This window comes from Aedes albopictus, chromosome 1 (genome assembly GCF_035046485.1).
Source record: "Aedes albopictus strain Foshan chromosome 1, AalbF5, whole genome shotgun sequence".
Lineage (NCBI taxonomy): Eukaryota > Metazoa > Arthropoda > Insecta > Diptera > Culicidae > Aedes > Aedes albopictus.
In genome coordinates this window covers 306757740-306776045 of record NC_085136.1, presented here as the reverse complement: position 1 = coordinate 306776045, position 18306 = coordinate 306757740, and the positions used below count along the sequence as shown (strand labels likewise).

Here is an 18306-nt window from a genome sequence, read left to right as displayed (position 1 = left end):
ACAACATTTTTCACCACTCTATCACCCTTTAAAAAGTTTGGACTCATGAACCTAACACCCTGTATATCAGTCCCACCTTTGCTAGGCTAGATTGCTTGTTCATATGGAACAGTTATGCGATTACAGGCAGGGTACATAGCAATTCATTTTTACTCTTACTTTCACCGTGGTTCCACATCCGCATGTCATTCAAATGCACTTCAACTGTTCGACATAGTGCTGCTTCCACCTTTCAATATGCCCTGGTCAACTACTGCAGGTACTCTGGCTTTAAAAAATGTGATAGGGACTCCGGTATTCTCAGTTACCGTGTTCTCAGGGTATCATTAGGTCATTATTTACTGAAGGTACCTGCTTGTCGAGCGGAGGGAGCAGGGCTGCAATTTTTCGACAAGCCTTCATAGCAATAGCGATATTTTGATTTTTTTTTTTTCATTTTCTCCGTTTCGGTTTTCCTGTCATTGTTATTTTCCGATCAGCAACACGGGAGCGAAATGAAAAAGTACTCACACTTGCACGCAGCGTGCTGAAAGCGAAAGCTGACAGGGCTAAATTTCCATTCAATTTTCTGTAGTTGAGTGTTTTCACCCGTGGTAGCGTATAAGGACTCACTCTCACAAGCCACCGCTTGAGACGAATGGCCTGTCAACATAAGTAGTGTGTGGATGATTGGGAATTGACCTTGTTGAGTCGCTCACGAATGGAGCTCTCGGACTCTGTCATTTCTAACATCGAGGAACTGAAAACGACCGCCGCAGTCTTTCATTTTCGGCTGAAAAACAGGCACTGAGACTGATATTTAGCACAGGGAGGGAGTCTTCGTAGTATCGGGTAAGAGCGATATCTGAGATTAAAGCAAAGCAAAGCAAAGATAACCGTACACATCGTAGTTGCTACTCCGTGATTGACCAGAACAATCGAAGTTGCACAGAGAACCATTGAATGTGGAAGCTTGGGACTAGCTAACTATTCTCAATGTGCACAATTCGAGAATTCAATATTTGAAAGTCAATAACGGCGCCGGCTACGTCCTTTTATATATATATATATATATATATATATATATATATATATATATATATATATATATATATATATATATATATATATATATATATATATATATATATATATATATATATATATATATATATATACGTACGTCCTTTGTCCTTTGATCCATCAGTAAAAATCTTGGAATAATCAGTATATTTTTCACTGATCAATGCTCTATAAAACTGCTGTACTTTTCTTGGACTGTCTCCAGCTCGAATATTGCGTTGAAGCGACCAATCCACATTCAGAGTTTTTCGATTCCAATGTGGTGGTCCCATTCTCCAAATACGAGTGATTTCCGGCAAATCTAAGTCTGCAATCAGTGAAAACCATTTTTTTTTTGCTCGGCAGATGATGGGCAAATCGGAAGAAGTTCTCTCCATTTCTAGCAAACGTATAGCTGTTTTAGCTTCCCTCAAATTAGTAAGTGAATCAAATGGTAATATATTATGTAACGCCAATGTGGGGAGGGGGGTCCAGCGCTGTGTTACGCTTCGTTCTAAATTTCAAAATTTTCATTAGAAAAAAATAGTTACGCTGGGGAGGGATAGCGGATAGCGTCTAAATTTTGCCAAATTTAGCGTCACGTAATATTTGAACAAGCCTTTTGTGGTAAAAAAAATCGAATGGGTGTTGGGGCACAGAAAAAAATGGTATTTGGTAAAGTTAACATTCAGTGCTTTTACAGCAGAACTATTAAATCTATTATTTCTTTTTCTTCTTGTCATAACATCCCTATTGGAACACAGTCTTCTCCTAGCTTATAGCAATTGTGGTCTACAGAAGACAATTGTCACTCGTTAGCACAGCTTAAATCATAACATCTTACCACAGACAAACAGACGTAGCACATGGAACAAAATGCGATAAGAATCATCGTCACGCAAACATAATCGCCCAATGCTTATTATGCTGTGGTACGCAAACCCACTGAGTAGATAGCGGTAGTGAGCAAACGTCAAACAGGAGCAAAAGCGACGCGAGCGCCATGAGCGAGCGATTTGCGAACTACTGAATATTTGAATAATCCGTTAAAAAGGGAAACGATGGGAAGTGAGTAGAGTGAGACGTCTGTTTGTCTGTGATCTAACTTTAGCTGTCAACAAATTAAAATGAATCAACATCTGATTGACAGTTATAGGCATTCCCGGAGCAGAAAAATCATTGGAAAAATCACTATTGCAATCTCTGAAGAAATCTCCTTGGGAAATCTATGGAGGAATTACTGAAAAAGTACTGGTAAATATCTGAAGCAGTTTAAGGAGAAATAACAGCTAAAATGGGATGTTTAGCTCTAGCATGAATTCCATAAGAATTTCCAACGAGATTTTCTTAAGGAATTTTAGAAGCAATACCAAGAGATTTTCGTATGGGAATACCAAGAGGTAACCCTGAAAATATCTCAAGAGGGACCACCGGGAAATCCATAGAGGATGCCCAATTGGGAAATCTAACAGAGGAATCATAGTGAAATCTTTCGAGGAATTCTTATATGCGTGATAACTGGCTTTAATAGAGTAACATTTCAAGAAATTCCTAGAAAAATCCCTGAAGGAATCCTAAGAGAAATTCTTTTAAAAAATCCCTAGGAAAATCGCTAGATTTATTCATCAGTAGGTTGGGGTGGATGGAATGGAATGGAATGGAAGAGAACGTCCATTTGAGAAATTCGTGCCTTCCGTAGATTTACTCATGGACTAATGCACAGAGTAATTCATATAGGAATTATTGTAGAAATATCAACAGAATTCTCTGTATACATCACTAGAAAAGTTCCTGTAAAAATTACTGGATAAAGTCCGACAGGAATACCAGCAAAAATTTCTGCAGGAACTTCAACAGGAGTTCTTGAGAAAATTCTTGAAGGAATCGCCACAAGAATTTCTGGGGGAATCCCACTTAGAATTCCTTAAGGCACAGAGAAACAGACGTCACATTCTGCTCGCTGATTCAAATATTCGATAAGCGGTCAATTGGCCACTCGCGGTGCAGGCATAATTTTTACTTCTGTTTGACGTTTGCTCACTACCACCACCTAGTGGTGGCCCGGCCAAGCACAGTACATTTAGTATTGAGCAATAACATTTTCGTGGCGATGTTTTTTTTTTTAATGAAATTTGTTCAAAGTGTTACGTCTGTTTCTCTGTGCTTAAGGGTTTCTAATGGATAAATCGCTGGAAGAATTCCGAAGCAAATTTTGAAGTAATCCAAGCAAGAAATCTACAACACAAATCTCATAAAATATATCTGGAGCAATCCAAGCAAGTAAACCTGGAGGAATTCCAGAGATGCCGGAAAAAAGAAGTAAATTGGTTGACTTGTAATCACAACAACAGGCAACGTTTATTGTTTGTTCTGTTCCAGAGGAAATTAAGAAGAATAGTCTTTAACCCTTTGGAGCCGGTGGGACATCATGTATTTGACCCCGGCGTTGCAACCGATCATGAACTTGTAATTTATAACTTGTTCGAAACCAGCGAGGTTGCTGCCAAACTAACAAAACACATCGGCTCCAAAGAGTTAAGCCCATATAGCCACATCAAGCGCACGTGTGATCAGAAAAACCATTCTGAGGGTGACGAGTTTGATTCCCGGTAAGCCCAGAATCCGTTTCATAACCAACATTTACTTAACTACCTTGTGTATAAAATATCTTCACACACGATATACACATGCTAGACGAATTTCGCGCCAACCCTTCGATGGGGCTGGCAGCACCCTCTCAGAATCAAATGAAACTTAGTGGACATAAACAAAAGGTGTTTCTAAGCAACTTTGCATACTTTGTTCTACGAAATTTTTCAAGAGTAACTTTTGAAGAGGGCCTTTTTTTTCATTGTTTTTTTTTTTTAAATCGATGTAACTCAAAAATGACAAGAGCTACAAAAAGTGTTGTATGGCGGAGTATCGTGAAATTCTTTGAAGTTTTGTAGAAAAATTTCAAAAAATATAGAACTACTTTCTACACTGAAAAAAAAGGTTTTAAAAATTAAAATCAATATTGCAAAAAACCCTATGTTTTTAAATAGATGATTTTTTTTCTGGAGAAAGGTATTTCAATAACCTACATTTTCTCCGAATAATGTTGCTGTGACATATTTAAGGAAAAAAAGTTTTTCTAACAAAAACTTTTTTCATGTCTTCATTGAAAGAATATTTTTCAGCGTGTTTCATGCCCACATGACCATATATAGGCTCAGTAGCCTCTCATCAGTGGATGAAACTTTATGGATGTATAGAAATTCGTTTATGAAGCAATTTGCACAATACATTTTTTATCTGGACCAACATTTGAAAAGGTCATATATTTGTTTGAAATGTGAACTATCATGAAATTTTATAAGGTTTTTGAAAATGTATACTATATATAAAAGCTATACATGATGTGATGATACATAGTAGTACCCAAAATCTTCAGGCTGGCAGTCATTGTAATTCTGAATGGATGTTTCAGTTGTGAAGACACGCTTAACCGAGTACGTTTAATATTCGGAATGGATATATCAAGTGCCAAAACAATAAAAAAAAAAGTGTGATGCAGGTATTGGGAATCCTAATTGCACTCCATACAGTAAACTGAAAGGCTTATCGGCATCAGATATTGAAAAAATAAACTCGCTGGGATATAAGCACCAACTAAATGAAGGAATGCGTATTTGTGATTCCTGTCGACTAGTGATAGTGTATAAAAGGAGCCCAAAATTAAAAAAGAGGCGGACCGGAGTGAAAACAAGCAGCGAAGATGAGGATCCACGACCTTCCACAAGTGTCCTCAAAAGTGGTCAGCAATTTGCCGAATCTCAGCATTCAGCGAATATACAAGAATCCAAATAATTGCTTGGTAAGCACAATTACTACTTTTTAACTACTTCTTTTGCGTAAGCGCTATTTCAGCGCTACCAAAAACACCGCCATAGTTTTCAATATAATAGTAATTTCCATACACTAATGAACAAATTTATTTTTTCATTCAGAATCCGTACCTTCGGTTCCATTTTTGCCATCGATACCATCAAAAGAACTTCTGAAGGGCTCGTACAATATGAATGAATTTAATACCATCGCTCCGATGTTGCATATTTCACCTATTACATCCAGGGAAATGAGAAGCCTAGATTATAAAGTGAAAAAGTCAGTAGATTTTTCTCAAGCAGTACGAAAATACATTTTTGATATGGATCCAAATGATTTGGAAAAAGTTGATAAATACGATGAAATGATTACACAGTTAAAACAAAAGTATGATTTGCTTTCTGCAGATAGAAATGATCAGCTCAGAATTTTAACAGTTCTTCCTCAATCTATGTCAGCTAGAAAAATATCGGAAGAATTTAATGCACCTCGTTTCATGGTCAAGCAAATGAAAAAACTTGTTGCTGAAGACGGCATTCTCTGCACCACGGAAGCCAGACGTGGGCATGGAATAAATGAAACTACTAAGCAGAAGGTGATTTATTTTTATGATAGCGATGACATAAGTAGAGCTATGCCAGGCACAAACGATTTTGTTTTAGAGCTGCAAAATGGTCGTAAGGAACGTGTGCAAAAACGCCTTTTAATGATGTCTTTGTCGGAAGCTTACAGCATTTTTCAAGAATCGTGTCAAGATATTAAAGTTGGGTTCACTTTATTCACTCAGTTAAGGCCTAAGCATTGTGTACTGCTTGATAAAACAGGCACTCACAATGTGTGCGTTTGCACCATTCATGAAAATGTAAATTTGATGCATAATTGCGTAAAAATGGTATCACTTTCAGAAATTTTTGAAAGCATGATGTGTGATCCTTCTATAAGGACAACAGAATGTTATTCCGTACTTGCAAAGATTGCCCTTTAACAGATGTTGTAGAAAAAACCCTCATAACTATGTTAGAAGATAGCGGAAAGGAAGATGTTGTTTTTCAGCAGTGGCTAACCACTGATCGCTGTAATTTGGAAACCATTATTAAGCCTGTGGATGAATTTGTATCTTACTTTATTGAATGATGAACTTCTAACTCATGACTTCATTTACAAACAGCAGTCTGCTTTTTTCAAAAAAACAAAAAGAATACTTTAGGTCAAAGTGAAATACTTGTATTGTTGGATTTCTCTGAAAATTATTCATTTATTATCCAAAATGCTGCTCAAGGATATCATTTGAATAATTCTCAGGCAACAGTACATCCATTTGAAGTTTACTTTAAAAGTAATGGTAAATTAGAAAACGTTAGCTTTATTATAATATCAGAAGTAATGACCCACGACACAAAAGCTGTTCAGTTATTCATTTCAAAATTATTAAACTTTTTGAAACAGTCGATTATTTTTTCAAAGATTTCATTTATGTCTGATGGTGCTGCAGCGCATTATAAAAATAAGAAAAATTGCGCCAGTCTTTGCAATTTCAATTCAAAGCATGGATTAGAAGCAGAGTGGCACTTTTTTGCAACATCGCATGGAAAAGGGCCTTGTGATGCCATTGGTGGCACTCTCAAACGAATTGCAAAACGAGCCAGTCTTGCCAAGGATTGTGGCAATACTATTAAAACTCCTCGGGAGCTTTACGAATGGGCAGTTACACAAACAGACAAAAATATCACAAAATTAAATTTCTGTTACATATCGAATGAACAATACACAACGACAGCAAAAGAGTTTGATGAACTATTCAAAAAAGCAAAAACTATATCTGGCACACAAAAATTTCATTCTTTTGTACCAATCGCTCATAATAAAATCATGGCCAAAACATATTCCAACTCCAATGAAGAACCAAAGGTTTTCAAATTGGTCGATTAAATTAATAAAAATATATGAATATTCAACTAGAAATAAAAACAAAGTGTAATGCCACATAAAATTAAAGAAAAAAAAATAAAAATAAATATAAAAAAAGGTTTTTTTAATATGCGTTTATCCGAAATCCCCACAATGAAATTATGCGCCTACCATTGAGCGTCAACTAAATTCAGTTCGATCATTCAAATACGTATTTTTAAAAAAAATCCTGCTTTTTTGCAATATGAATATAATCTTTATATTGATTAACTGTTTATCACTTCCGACAATTCTACAACAGTCTACAATATATCATATATATATTAGAATTTTGAGTTACATTAATAAAAAAGTTAGAGAAAATATACGCCCTTTTCAAATGTAAGTCCAGATAAATGTTAGATTTTTCAAAGTTGATACATCCATAAAGTTTCATTGGTTGACGAGAGGCTTCTGAGGCTATATATGGCTATGTTGGAACGAAACACACTGAAAAATATTCACTCAATGTAGACACAAAAAAAAATTTTTGTTAGAAAAACTTTTTTTCCTTAAATATGTCACAGCAACATTGTTCGGAGAAAATGTAGGTAATTAAAATACCTTTCTCCATAAAAAAAATCAACGATTTAAAAACATAGGGTTTTTGCAATATTGAATTTAATTTTTAAAACCTTGTTTTTTAGTGTAGAAAGTAGTTTTATATTTTTTTGATATTTTTCTAAAAAACCTTCATGGAATTTCACGATACTACACCATACAACACTTTTTTGTAGCTCTTGTCATTTTTGAGTTACATTGATTTTAAAAAAATCAATGAAAAAAAATTAGGTCCTATTCAAAAGTTACTCTTGAAAAATTTCGAAAAACAAAGTATGCAAAGTTGCTTAGAAACACGTATTGTTTATGTCCACCAAGTTTCATTCGATTCTGAGAGGGTGCTGCCAACCGTTGGTCGAGTTGGCGCGAAATTCGTCTTTAGGTGAAAGACGACCCGAAGATGATCTGATAACACTTTGTTGGCGGTATTCAGAATTGTGATCACTCGGAAGTTCTCACATTCCAATTAGTCACCTTTCTTGTGGATGGGACAGATTATCTCTTCCTTCCACTCCTCCAATAGCTGTTGTGTCTCCCAAATCCGAACTATTAGCCGGTGCAGGCAGGTGGCTAACTTTTTCGGGCCCATCTTGATGAGTTCCGCTCCGATATTATGCTTACCAGCAGACTTATTGTTCTTGAGCTGCTGGATAGCATCCTTAACTTCCTTCAACGTTCGTTATTGCTCTCTGCTGTACTGACGTAGTCATTTCTTCCGCTACCTTGGTCCTCCATGTCTGCCTTCCCCGCACCATTCAGGTTTCGTCGTAGTGCTGCTTTCACCTTTCGATCACCTCACGTCCATCCGTTAAGATGCTCCCGTCCTTATCCCTGCACATTTCGGCTCGTGGCACGAAGCCTATGCGGGGTTCATTGAGCTTCTGGTAGAACTGCCCTGTTTCCGTGTTTGTCCATGTAACATAAGGATCTGGTGGACAAGATTTGTTGGAGCTCAGTGTGATTGCCCTGACCAGTTCGAGAAGGCAAACCACCATCATTTTGATTTTTTTTATAATGTTGGTACATACATATATATGAGCTGAACACTTAGATTTTATTCATATTTTATAGGATTCTTCAAATACCAAGTCCAATATTTGTCGACAACATTCAAAATGCTTAAAACAATTCTTCATACAGCCACCTATTTCGCGACACTATCCTCTTCAGCAGGGATCTCACCAGCTCCCATTTCCGTATACGTAACCGGCCCCGTCGACCCGACAGTCAAGTTAAATCCACCGAAACTGTAGGAACTCTCATTGAAAAATCCAGACAGGAAGGGTTCCATCACGGGTGCCAACCAGTCCCGAAATGCGTCCACCAGGCTGGCCATCGTATCTTCGTCGAAGAGGCCTGAGCGAGTCTGTTGACCATCGTCGTCGTCGTCGTCAGCTCCAGCGTTGGAATTCTGGAGATTGTGCTGAGATGTTCCTGAACAAGGACAACAGCAGCAGGGACCACATGGAAGAGCGGATGTATTGATGAGCGTTGTGATAAAAACCAGGACGCACAACCAACGGAGATTCGTCATGATTTCTAATTTACGATAAGGCGTGAACCGTAAGAATACTTTGGAATTGCACGCAACCGCTTGATGAATATAAACTGGAAAATTGTAGGAAATCGGCTACTATACAGTTCCACCGCCAAATTGATCGTAAAAAACCTTCTTAATGACCATATGGTTGCCTTTTATTATCGCCATCTTATGACAGTTATATAGTTCAATCGTAATGAACCACGCCGCGGAGATACAGTATTTTTTCTCACTGCGATGGAGACGCACATTTTTCTAACGCTTGTACTGGCTATGTTTCTCAGCGGAACTTCAGCGGCGCCCTGTTTCGATTGCTGCTGCTGTTGTGGTCCTGTCGAGCCACAAGCGGAGTATACCGACTCCGACACTTCTGTCGAGGAACACAAAGAGACTCGCTCAGCTCCCTTTCTCAACGATATGTCCAATGGCTTAGCTGATTCTGAAGCTGGAGCTTCAACTGCCCAGGAAATGGCCGCTGCTACCGAGGGCGCTCCAGCACAAGCAATCAATTCAGCATCCTCCCAGCAACCTGTACAGCAGATCCCGCAGTACCCTGTACAGCAGCCTGTGCATTATCCAGCATTCCCACCGGCCTTCCAAGCTCCGTATCATACTGCCCATCCGCCTGTCCTTAATCCTGTCTACCATCCAAACTACCATCCAGCTCAGCCTCCTGCCTATCACCACCCTGGTCATCATCCAGCCCATTCGTACCACCATCCAGGAGGTTTCGTAACACCAGCACCTCCGCCATCTGGTCTGCAACACGGGAATCATCCGCTGCCGAGAGTTTACAAAACGACAGATCAAACGGTTTACGATGTGTACTACAACCACTAGGTGGAATAAATGGTTTTGCAGTGCTTGATTGTCGTTGGCCTTTTGTTAATCCATAGTATCACGTTGGAACGGAGTTGAAAAGCTCGTTTTAAGCATGTAGAGATCCAAGGTCTGAACTCCAGGATGGTTTGGAGATCCTTAGATATTACAATTGCTGTATTCCGAATCAACCGGAGCCTGGCATCTCGGAACTCTTAAAACCTGTAAAATCAGCCAAAGCATGGTACTATAAATTGTGGATCATGTATCCAGAGATTTCATGATGAATCGAGGATTTCCTAGAGATTTCGACAGGACTTCTAGAGAGTTTCAGAACGGTTTCGAAAGGGTGTCATAATGCGTCTGGAAGATTTCAGGGGTACCAAGAGGGCCTGGATAGGTAAAGATGGTTTCACAGGGCTTATATCAGCGCTTTTAGTAGGTTTCCGAGAGTTTCCAATAGAGCTTCGCAGAGTTTCAGGGGGTTTTGGGAGGGTTAAAGCAGGGTTTTAGAGGGACTGTAGCGGATTTGTGGAGAGTCCCAGCAGGATTCTGTGGAGTATCCCTCGTCAGAGTTCTGTGAAGAATAACGACAGGATTCTGTAGAGAATCCCATCGGGATTCTGTGGAAAATCCCGTCAGGATTGTGTGGAGAATTTCGTCAGGATTTTGAAGAGGTTCTAGTCAGGAATCTGCGGATTCCAGTCAGGATCCTGTTTGGAATCCCGTTTTAATTCTGAGGAGAATCCCGTCTGGATTCTGTGGAGAATCCCGTCAGGATTATGTGGAGAGTTCTGTTAGGATTCTGGGGAGAATTCAGTCAGGATTCTATGGAGAATCCCGTCAACAATCTGTGGAGAATCCCGTGAGGATTCTGTGGAGAATACCGAAAGGATTCTGTGAAGAATCCCGGCAGGATTCTGTAGAGTATTCCGTCAGGATTCGGTGGACAATCCCGACAGAATGCTGAGGAGAATCCCGTTAGGATTCCACCAGGAGAATCCCGTTAGGATTCCATGTAGAATCCTGTTGGGATTCTGTAGCGAATTTCGGTGGGATTCTGTAGAGAATCTCACAAGGATTTTGTGAAGAATTCCATGAGGATTCTGTGGATAATCCGTCACGATTCTGTGGAGAACCCATCACGAATCAGTGGAGAATCCCGACAAGGTTCTGTGGAGAATCCCATAACGATTCTGTGGAAATCCTGACCGAATTCTGTGGAAAATCTTGTAAGGATTCTGTGGAGAATCCCGTTACGATTCTGTGGAAAATCTCATCGGGATTCTGTGGAGAATCCCATCGGGATTCTGTGGAGAATCCCATCGGGATTCTGTGGAGAATCCCATCGGGATTCTGTGGAGAATCCCATCGGGATTCTGTGGAGAATCCCATCGGGATTCTGTGGAGAATCCCATCGGGATTCTGTGGAGAATCCCATCGGGATTCTGTGGAGAATCCCATCGGGATTCTGTGGAGAATCCCATCGGGATTCAGTGGAGAATCCCATCGGGATTCTGTGGAGAATCCCATCGGGATTCTGTGGAGAATCCCATCGGGATTCTGTGGAGAATCCCATTGGGATTCTGTGGAGAATACCATCGGGATTCTGTGGAGAATCCCATCGGGATTCTGTGGAGAATCCCATCGGGATTCTGTGGAGAATCCCATCGGGATTCTGTGGAGAATCCCATCGGGATTCTGTGGAGAATCCCATCGGGATTCTGTGGAGAATCCCATCGGGATTCTGTGGAGAATCCCATCGGGATTCTGTGGAGAATCCCATCGGGATTCTGTGGAGAATCCCATCGGGATTCTGTGGAGAATCCCATCGGGATTCTGTGGAGAATCCCATCGGGATTCTGTGGAGAATCCCATCGGGATTCTGTGGAGAATCCCATCGGGATTCTGTGGAGAATCCCATCGGGATTCTGTGGAGAATCCCATCGGGATTCTGTGGAGAATCCCATCAGGATTCTGTGGAGAATCCCATCAGGATTCTGTGGAGAATCCCATCGGGATTCTGTGGAGAATCCCATCGGGATTCTGTGGAGAATCCCATCGCGATTCTGTGGAGAATCCCATCGCGATTCTGTGGAGAATCCCATCGGGATTCTGTGGAGAATCCCATCGGGATTCTGTGGAGAATCCCATCGGGATTCTGTGGAGAATCCCATCGCGATTCTGTGGAGAATCCCATCGCGATTCTGTGGAGAATCCCATCGGGATTCTGTGGAGAATCCCATCGGGATTCTGTGGAGAATCCCATCGGGATTCTGTGGAGAATCCCATCGGGATTCTGTGGAGAATCCCATCGGGATTCTGTGGAGAATCCCATCGGGATTCTGTGGAGAATCCCATCGGGATTCTGTGGAGAATACCATCGGGATTCTGTGGAGAATCCCATCGGGATTCTGTGGAGAATCCCATCGGGATTCTGTGGAGAATCCCATCGGGATTCTGTGGAGAATCCCATCGGGATTCTGTGGAGAATCCCATCGGGATTCTGTGGAGAATCCCATCGGGATTCTGTGGAGAATCCCATCGGGATTCTGTGGAGAATCCCATCGGGATTCTGTGGAGAATCCCATCGGGATTCTGTGGAGAATCCCATCGGGATTCTGTGGAGAATCCCATCGGGATTCTGTGGAGAATCCCATCGGGATTCTGTGGAGAATCCCATCGGGATTCTGTGGAGAATCCCATCGGGATTCTGTGGAGAATCCCATCGGGATTCTGTGGAGAATCCCATCGGGATTCTGTGGAGAATCCCATCGGGATTCTGTGGAGAATCCCATCGGGATTCTGTGGAGAATCCCATCGGGATTCTGTGGAGAATCCCATCGGGATTCTGTGGAGAATCCCATCGGGATTCTGTGGAGAATCCCATCGGGATTCTGTGGAGAATCCCATCAGGATTCTGTGGAGAATCCCATCAGGATTCTGTGGAGAATCCCATCGGGATTCTGTGGAGAATCCCATCGGGATTCTGTGGAGAATCCCATCGGGATTCTGTGGAGAATCCCATCGCGATTCTGTGGAGAATCCCATCGCGATTCTGTGGAGAATCCCATCGGGATTCTGTGGAGAATCCCATCGGGATTCTGTGGAGAATCCCATCGGGATTCTGTGGAGAATCCCATCGCGATTCTGTGGAGAATCCCATCGCGATTCTGTGGAGAATCCCATCGGGATTCTGTGGAGAATCCCATCGGGATTCTGTGGAGAATCCCATCGGGATTCTGTGGAGAATCCCATCGGGATTCTGTGGAGAATCCCATCGGGATTCTGTGGAGAATCCCATCGGGATTCTGTGGAGAATCCCATCGGGATTCTGTGGAGAATCCCATCGAGATTCTGTGGAGAATCCCATCGGGATTCTGTGGAGAATCCCATCGGGATTCTGTGGAGAATCCCATCGGGATTCTGTGGAGAATCCCATCGGGATTCTGTGGAGAATCCCATCGGGATTCTGTGGAGAATCCCATCGGGATTCTGTGGAGAATCCCATCGGGATTCTGTGGAGAATCCCATCGGGATTCTGTGGAGAATCCCATCGGGATTCTGTGGAGAATCCCATCGGGATTCTGTGGAGAATCCCATCCGGATTCTGTGGAGAATCCCATCCGGATTCTGTGAAGAATCCCATCGGGATTGCCGGGGCCCGTGGCGTAGTTGGTCACACGTTCGCTTCATATGTGGATGGTCATGGGTTTGATTCCCAGCCCCGGCACTTGCAATTTTTCGTCAGTTGCTCTTCCCCCGAGAGCGGCTGACATTGACCCTCTTCTGAGCCTACGGCTCAAACGAACCCGGATACCTGGACATCGGCGAACTGCAATTGGGTTCTTTAGGGGTATCCTGATTATTGCATAATCGGAATCTCCGTCCAAAAATTAGTCGAAATCCAAAATTTCATCATTTTCGGTGCTCGGGAACTATTTTTAAAATGCATTTTGTGGCAGATGCTCTAATCATAATCGTCCCGAACATTGCTTCCCTCGCATGCACACGATCATGCCACATGCATCGTGACTGAAGAGTCAGTTTCTACCCGAAAACGTGCTAGGATAGATCATTATTCTTCGCAGCGCGCGTGTGATTTAATTTGATCCTCCGTGGTCGTTACCACACATTTAAAGTTTGTATGGGGAAAATTTTTTGTTCGGGGCGAACTGTCACTTTATCGATTGAACTGTCATTCTAGCCACGGAAGTTAAAACTGTTTTGTTTATTACACCATCAACACATTGAATCGGGACGCAATAAAATCACCTTATACCCAGAAAAATGAGCTCTTTCGATTAAGCTAAAGAAAATGGCAATATTCAATTCACTAAACAACCCAATTCATAATGGACCCCCAATCGGACTGGAAAAGGAACAACAGCCACCCATCCACATCCACGTGCTCTTCATTCTACCATTAATAGAGTAGAACAGTGAAAGAAGCACGCAGGCAACCAGTTTAATATAGAAGAATAGAATAGAGTACATCTAGGCGCTGTACAAAGTCTAAGTGCAGCTGTCAATTGTTATCGCTCACGTAGTGCCCAAGTGGACAATAGAGCTGTAAATTAGGTTAAGTGATCAAGAATTAAAAAAAAAATCCCATCGGGATTCTGTGAAGAATCCCATCGGGATTCTGTGGAGAATCCCGATAGGATTATGTGGTGAATCCCGACAGGTTTCTGTGGAGAATCCCATCAGTGCATAGCAATTGTGTGTCATCGCTTACAGGTGAAACAAAAGGCATAACGAGTTCAGGATTTATTACCAAATTGTGAACGCCTTTGACTTCAAAAGCGTACAGCAGGAGCGTAGTACGTTTCGCGAATTATTTTCTTACTTACTTTAACCTTCTTTTTGTTTGAGTTCGGGTTACGTTGTGCGACGTTTCCAGTTGGATTGCTCTGATTGGCCGGTGCTACCGACGATGGCTGCTGCATGGGCCACGAGTTAACGGATTGCTGTTGCTGCTGTGGCCAAATCTGTTGCATGGGCTGCTGCTGCTTCTGCCAAGGATGAGGTCCAACCTGTGGATTGTATTGCTGCATGGGATGCTGAACGGGTTGTTGCGGGAATTGTGGTCCAAACTGTTGACTGGGATGTGGTAGGAACTGGTAAACAGGGTGGTGCACCAGCTGTTGATTCGATTGCACAAACTGCTGTGAAACTTGCACGGGATGTTGAGCAGGGTTTGGTCCGGGCCACTGCATGGGAATTTGAGCGGGCGGCTGCGTGGGCTGTTGGGTGGTCTGTTGATTCGGGTACACGAACTGCTGCGGGGTTTGCCCGGGAACGTATTGCTGCTGCAAAGGCAGTTGTACAAATTGTTGACCGGATCCTTGATATATCTGCTGCCAGATCTGTAGTGTTGGTCCTTGGGCAGACTGCGGCCCTGACTGCGACCCGTGCTGTTGACCAGACTGTTGTCCTGGTTGTGACCCTGTGTGTTGACTTCCCTGTTGTTCCAACTGTGACCCCGTCTGTTGACCCGACTGCTGCCCCGTCTGTGACCCTGTCTGTTGACTTCCCTGCTGTCCTGACTGTGACCCCTGCTGTCCCGTCTGTGATCCCGTCTGTGATCCCGTCTGTGATCCCGTCTGTGATCCCGTCTGTGATCCCGTCTGTTGGCCCGACTGCTGACCCGGTTGAGCCCCTGTCTGTTGACTTCCCTGCTGTCCCGTCTGTGACCCCGTCTGTTGGCCCGACTGCTGTCCCGGTTGTAACCCTGTCTGTTGAGTTCCCTGCTGTCCTGACTGTGAGCCCGTCTGCTGACCAGGCTGTGGCCCCGTCTGTTGATTAGGTGGCAGCTCGGGCTTCTGCGGTGAACTCGGTCCAGATGGCTGCTGTCCGCCAGTATTGCCTGGTCCAATACTGCCTGGGTGTCCGGGGTATCCAGCACTGGATCCAATTTGAACAACCACATGGGGCGGATATTTCTGGCTTATTGCATGTGGATTCGTAAGCAGGTCGCCAAAAGCATGTTGCATTTCTTGCATCATGTTTCTCATAGGTTCGAACAAACCAAACGAACGTCTCTCTAGTTGGTCATCGTCGGTATCTTCGATCATATGTTCGAAGATGCTGGATGAACGAGTTTCTGGTTGGTCTCCGTCGTCGGTATCAGTAAACTCTGCTTGATACTCCAAGGAATCGCAGGAACACGAACAGCAGCAAATGCCACATGGTGTCCCCAATATCCCGCTGAATGAAACGAAGATTACTAGAGAGGACAAAAGGCGAATTTGCATCGTAGAGGAAAACGCGATTTTTCAGTAGAATATCCAGAATGCAGAATTGCACTACTCCAAGTACTGTTCAGTAGAGATTTTCATAGCAATGAATCTTACCGGTGATTATATTAGCCTAAACATATGGTTACCATAAGTGATTACATTTACGATCAAGAGAACATAACAAATCGCCTAGTAAGTGCTTTATCAGCCTAATTTCGTGACCTGTGTCACTCAATGAAATTGAGTGATTCATTGCATCAATTTATCGACGCACAAACTCATTAAATTTTTGTTTACCATGTTTTACCGTGTTTCCGTAGAATGAACTCGTGTTCATGCCCACCTAGATACCAAACTCCGCTCAATAGTCGAAGGAGTGAACTTGTGCATCGATACATACCTATTCTTATAACGGAATACTGTACAAATAATTAATTGGAAGGAACTCACCAAGTTCCTGGTAGCACTGTAAACGAAAGTCACTCACGCGCGTTCACTTGCAGCTGTTACCCTCGCTGGTTCTTGTTTCGTTGTTGCAGGCACAGTATACAATCTGTTCGCCACTGTCTCCAAAAACTGCAAAACGGTGAGTCGAAAAGGAGAGCATCCAACATAGCTCTGGTCATCACAAGTTTCTACCTCATGCTTCCACGGGTCAAGCGATGACAAAGACCGTCAGCTAAAAGTTGTGTGCTTAGCTGGTAGTGCAGCCTGGGCACTGTTGTCCTTCTGACTTCATCTAGATTGAGGAGGTACGACCCGAGCGTCTGTTCACCAAGGAGGTGCGGCTCAAACAGCGTCTGTTCTGGCATCCAGCGACTGAGTATGAAATGCTCCTCCACCGGAAGCTATACCTAAGCAGGCAGCTCCACCACGGTGGATAGGGGACCTTAGGCCAACAACCTACTGATTCCGAAACCCATAAAACCGTTACAGAAACCGAACATGAAAGATTACGAACTGATTCAACGGCAACGACTTTTAACGCGAAACAACGAACAAGAATTGTAACTTGCAATGTATTAACCCTAGCCCAGCAGGGCAAACTGGCACAACTAGCCAATTAGGCAGCTTGAGATCCTAGGGCTGAGCGAAGTTCGTTGGTCGAACTTTGGAAAGCACAGATTGGCGTCGGGTCAAATTCTGATATACTCTGGCCTACGAGGTGAGCACGCTCCTCCCCACCGTGGAGTTGGTTTCCTGCTCAGCGCTCACGCCCACGCTGCGCTCATGAAGTGCGTCCGACCGTCACCTCCCAATCGGCGAAATCCGACTGCGCATTGCTCGACAGGAGGAGAAAATCGGGCGTCGGTTCAACACACGCCGACTGGAAGACGCTGCGGTGAAAAGGTCCTTCGTCGAGAAGCTAGAGAGCCGTGCTGCGGATATTCCAGAAGGTGGAAGCTTAGAAGATCAATGGAGCGCCATCAAGAACGCCTTCATCGCCACCGGCGAGAATAATTTGGGTGAGCTACGCACCCGAAGAAAGCAGTGGGTCACAGATTATAGCTGGAGGAAGATAGAGGAGCGAAGGAACGCCAAAGCCGCGATAGAGCGAGTGAAAACACGAGGAGCCAAAGCCGTAGCCAGTCGGCGCTATTCGGCTCTCGAGAAGGAAGTTAAACGCTCATGTAGACGGGACAAAAGAGCGTGAGCGGACTCCCTAGCCGACGAAGGCGAGAAAACCGCAATCACCGGCGACATCCGTCTCCTCTACGATGTTTCGCGTCGCCTTAGTGGGACCAAGATGAATGCTAGGATGCCCGTGAAAGACACATCTGACCAGTTGAAACGCTGGTTCGAGCACTTTGGAAACCTTTTTCAAGTGTCGGCCACGCCATCAACACCTCAGCATGATCCGCCAAGAGTTCGACGCATTACCCTTAGCATGAAATCGAACAGAGCCCCAGGGGTCGATTGCATATCAGCTGAGATACTCAAAGCTGACCCCGTAGTATCCGCCCAACTACTACATCAATTGTTCTGCAACATATGGGAATCCGCGACATTTCCGGTCGACTGGATGCAAGGCGTCTTAGTAAGCGTAACCAAAAGGGTGACCTTAGTTAGTTAGTTAGTTTTATTTTTTAACAAAAATTTAGGAAGAGGGAAAAGCCCCTTTGAGTGATTTCCTTTTTAAAAGAGTGACCTTACTGTATGCGATAATTGGCGGAGCATCATGTTACTGTGTATCGTTCTCAAAGTCCTCTGCAAAGTGATCCTTAACCAGATACAGGAGAAGATTGACGCAACTCTCCGACGGCAGCAAGCAGGATTCCGTGCCGGACG

At 43.1% G+C, this 18306-nt stretch overlaps 2 protein-coding genes across 2 annotated transcripts; one reads left to right on the top strand and one right to left on the bottom strand.

Annotated features, from left to right (window-relative positions):
* The first annotated feature begins 9193 nt into the window (after nt 1–9193).
* On the top strand, nt 9194–9796 carry LOC115269282 (uncharacterized). Its single transcript, XM_029877860.2, has one exon. It carries the CDS (start codon nt 9194–9196, stop codon nt 9794–9796), a length of 603 nt encoding a protein of 200 aa, XP_029733720.2.
* Nucleotides 9797–14574: 4778 nt separating this feature from the next.
* On the bottom strand, nt 14575–15783 carry LOC115269285 (uncharacterized). Its single transcript, XM_062860745.1, has one exon. The coding sequence runs from the start codon at nt 15781–15783 to the stop codon at nt 14575–14577; it is 1209 nt and encodes a 402-aa protein (XP_062716729.1).
* Nucleotides 15784–18306: the final 2523 nt, after the last annotated feature.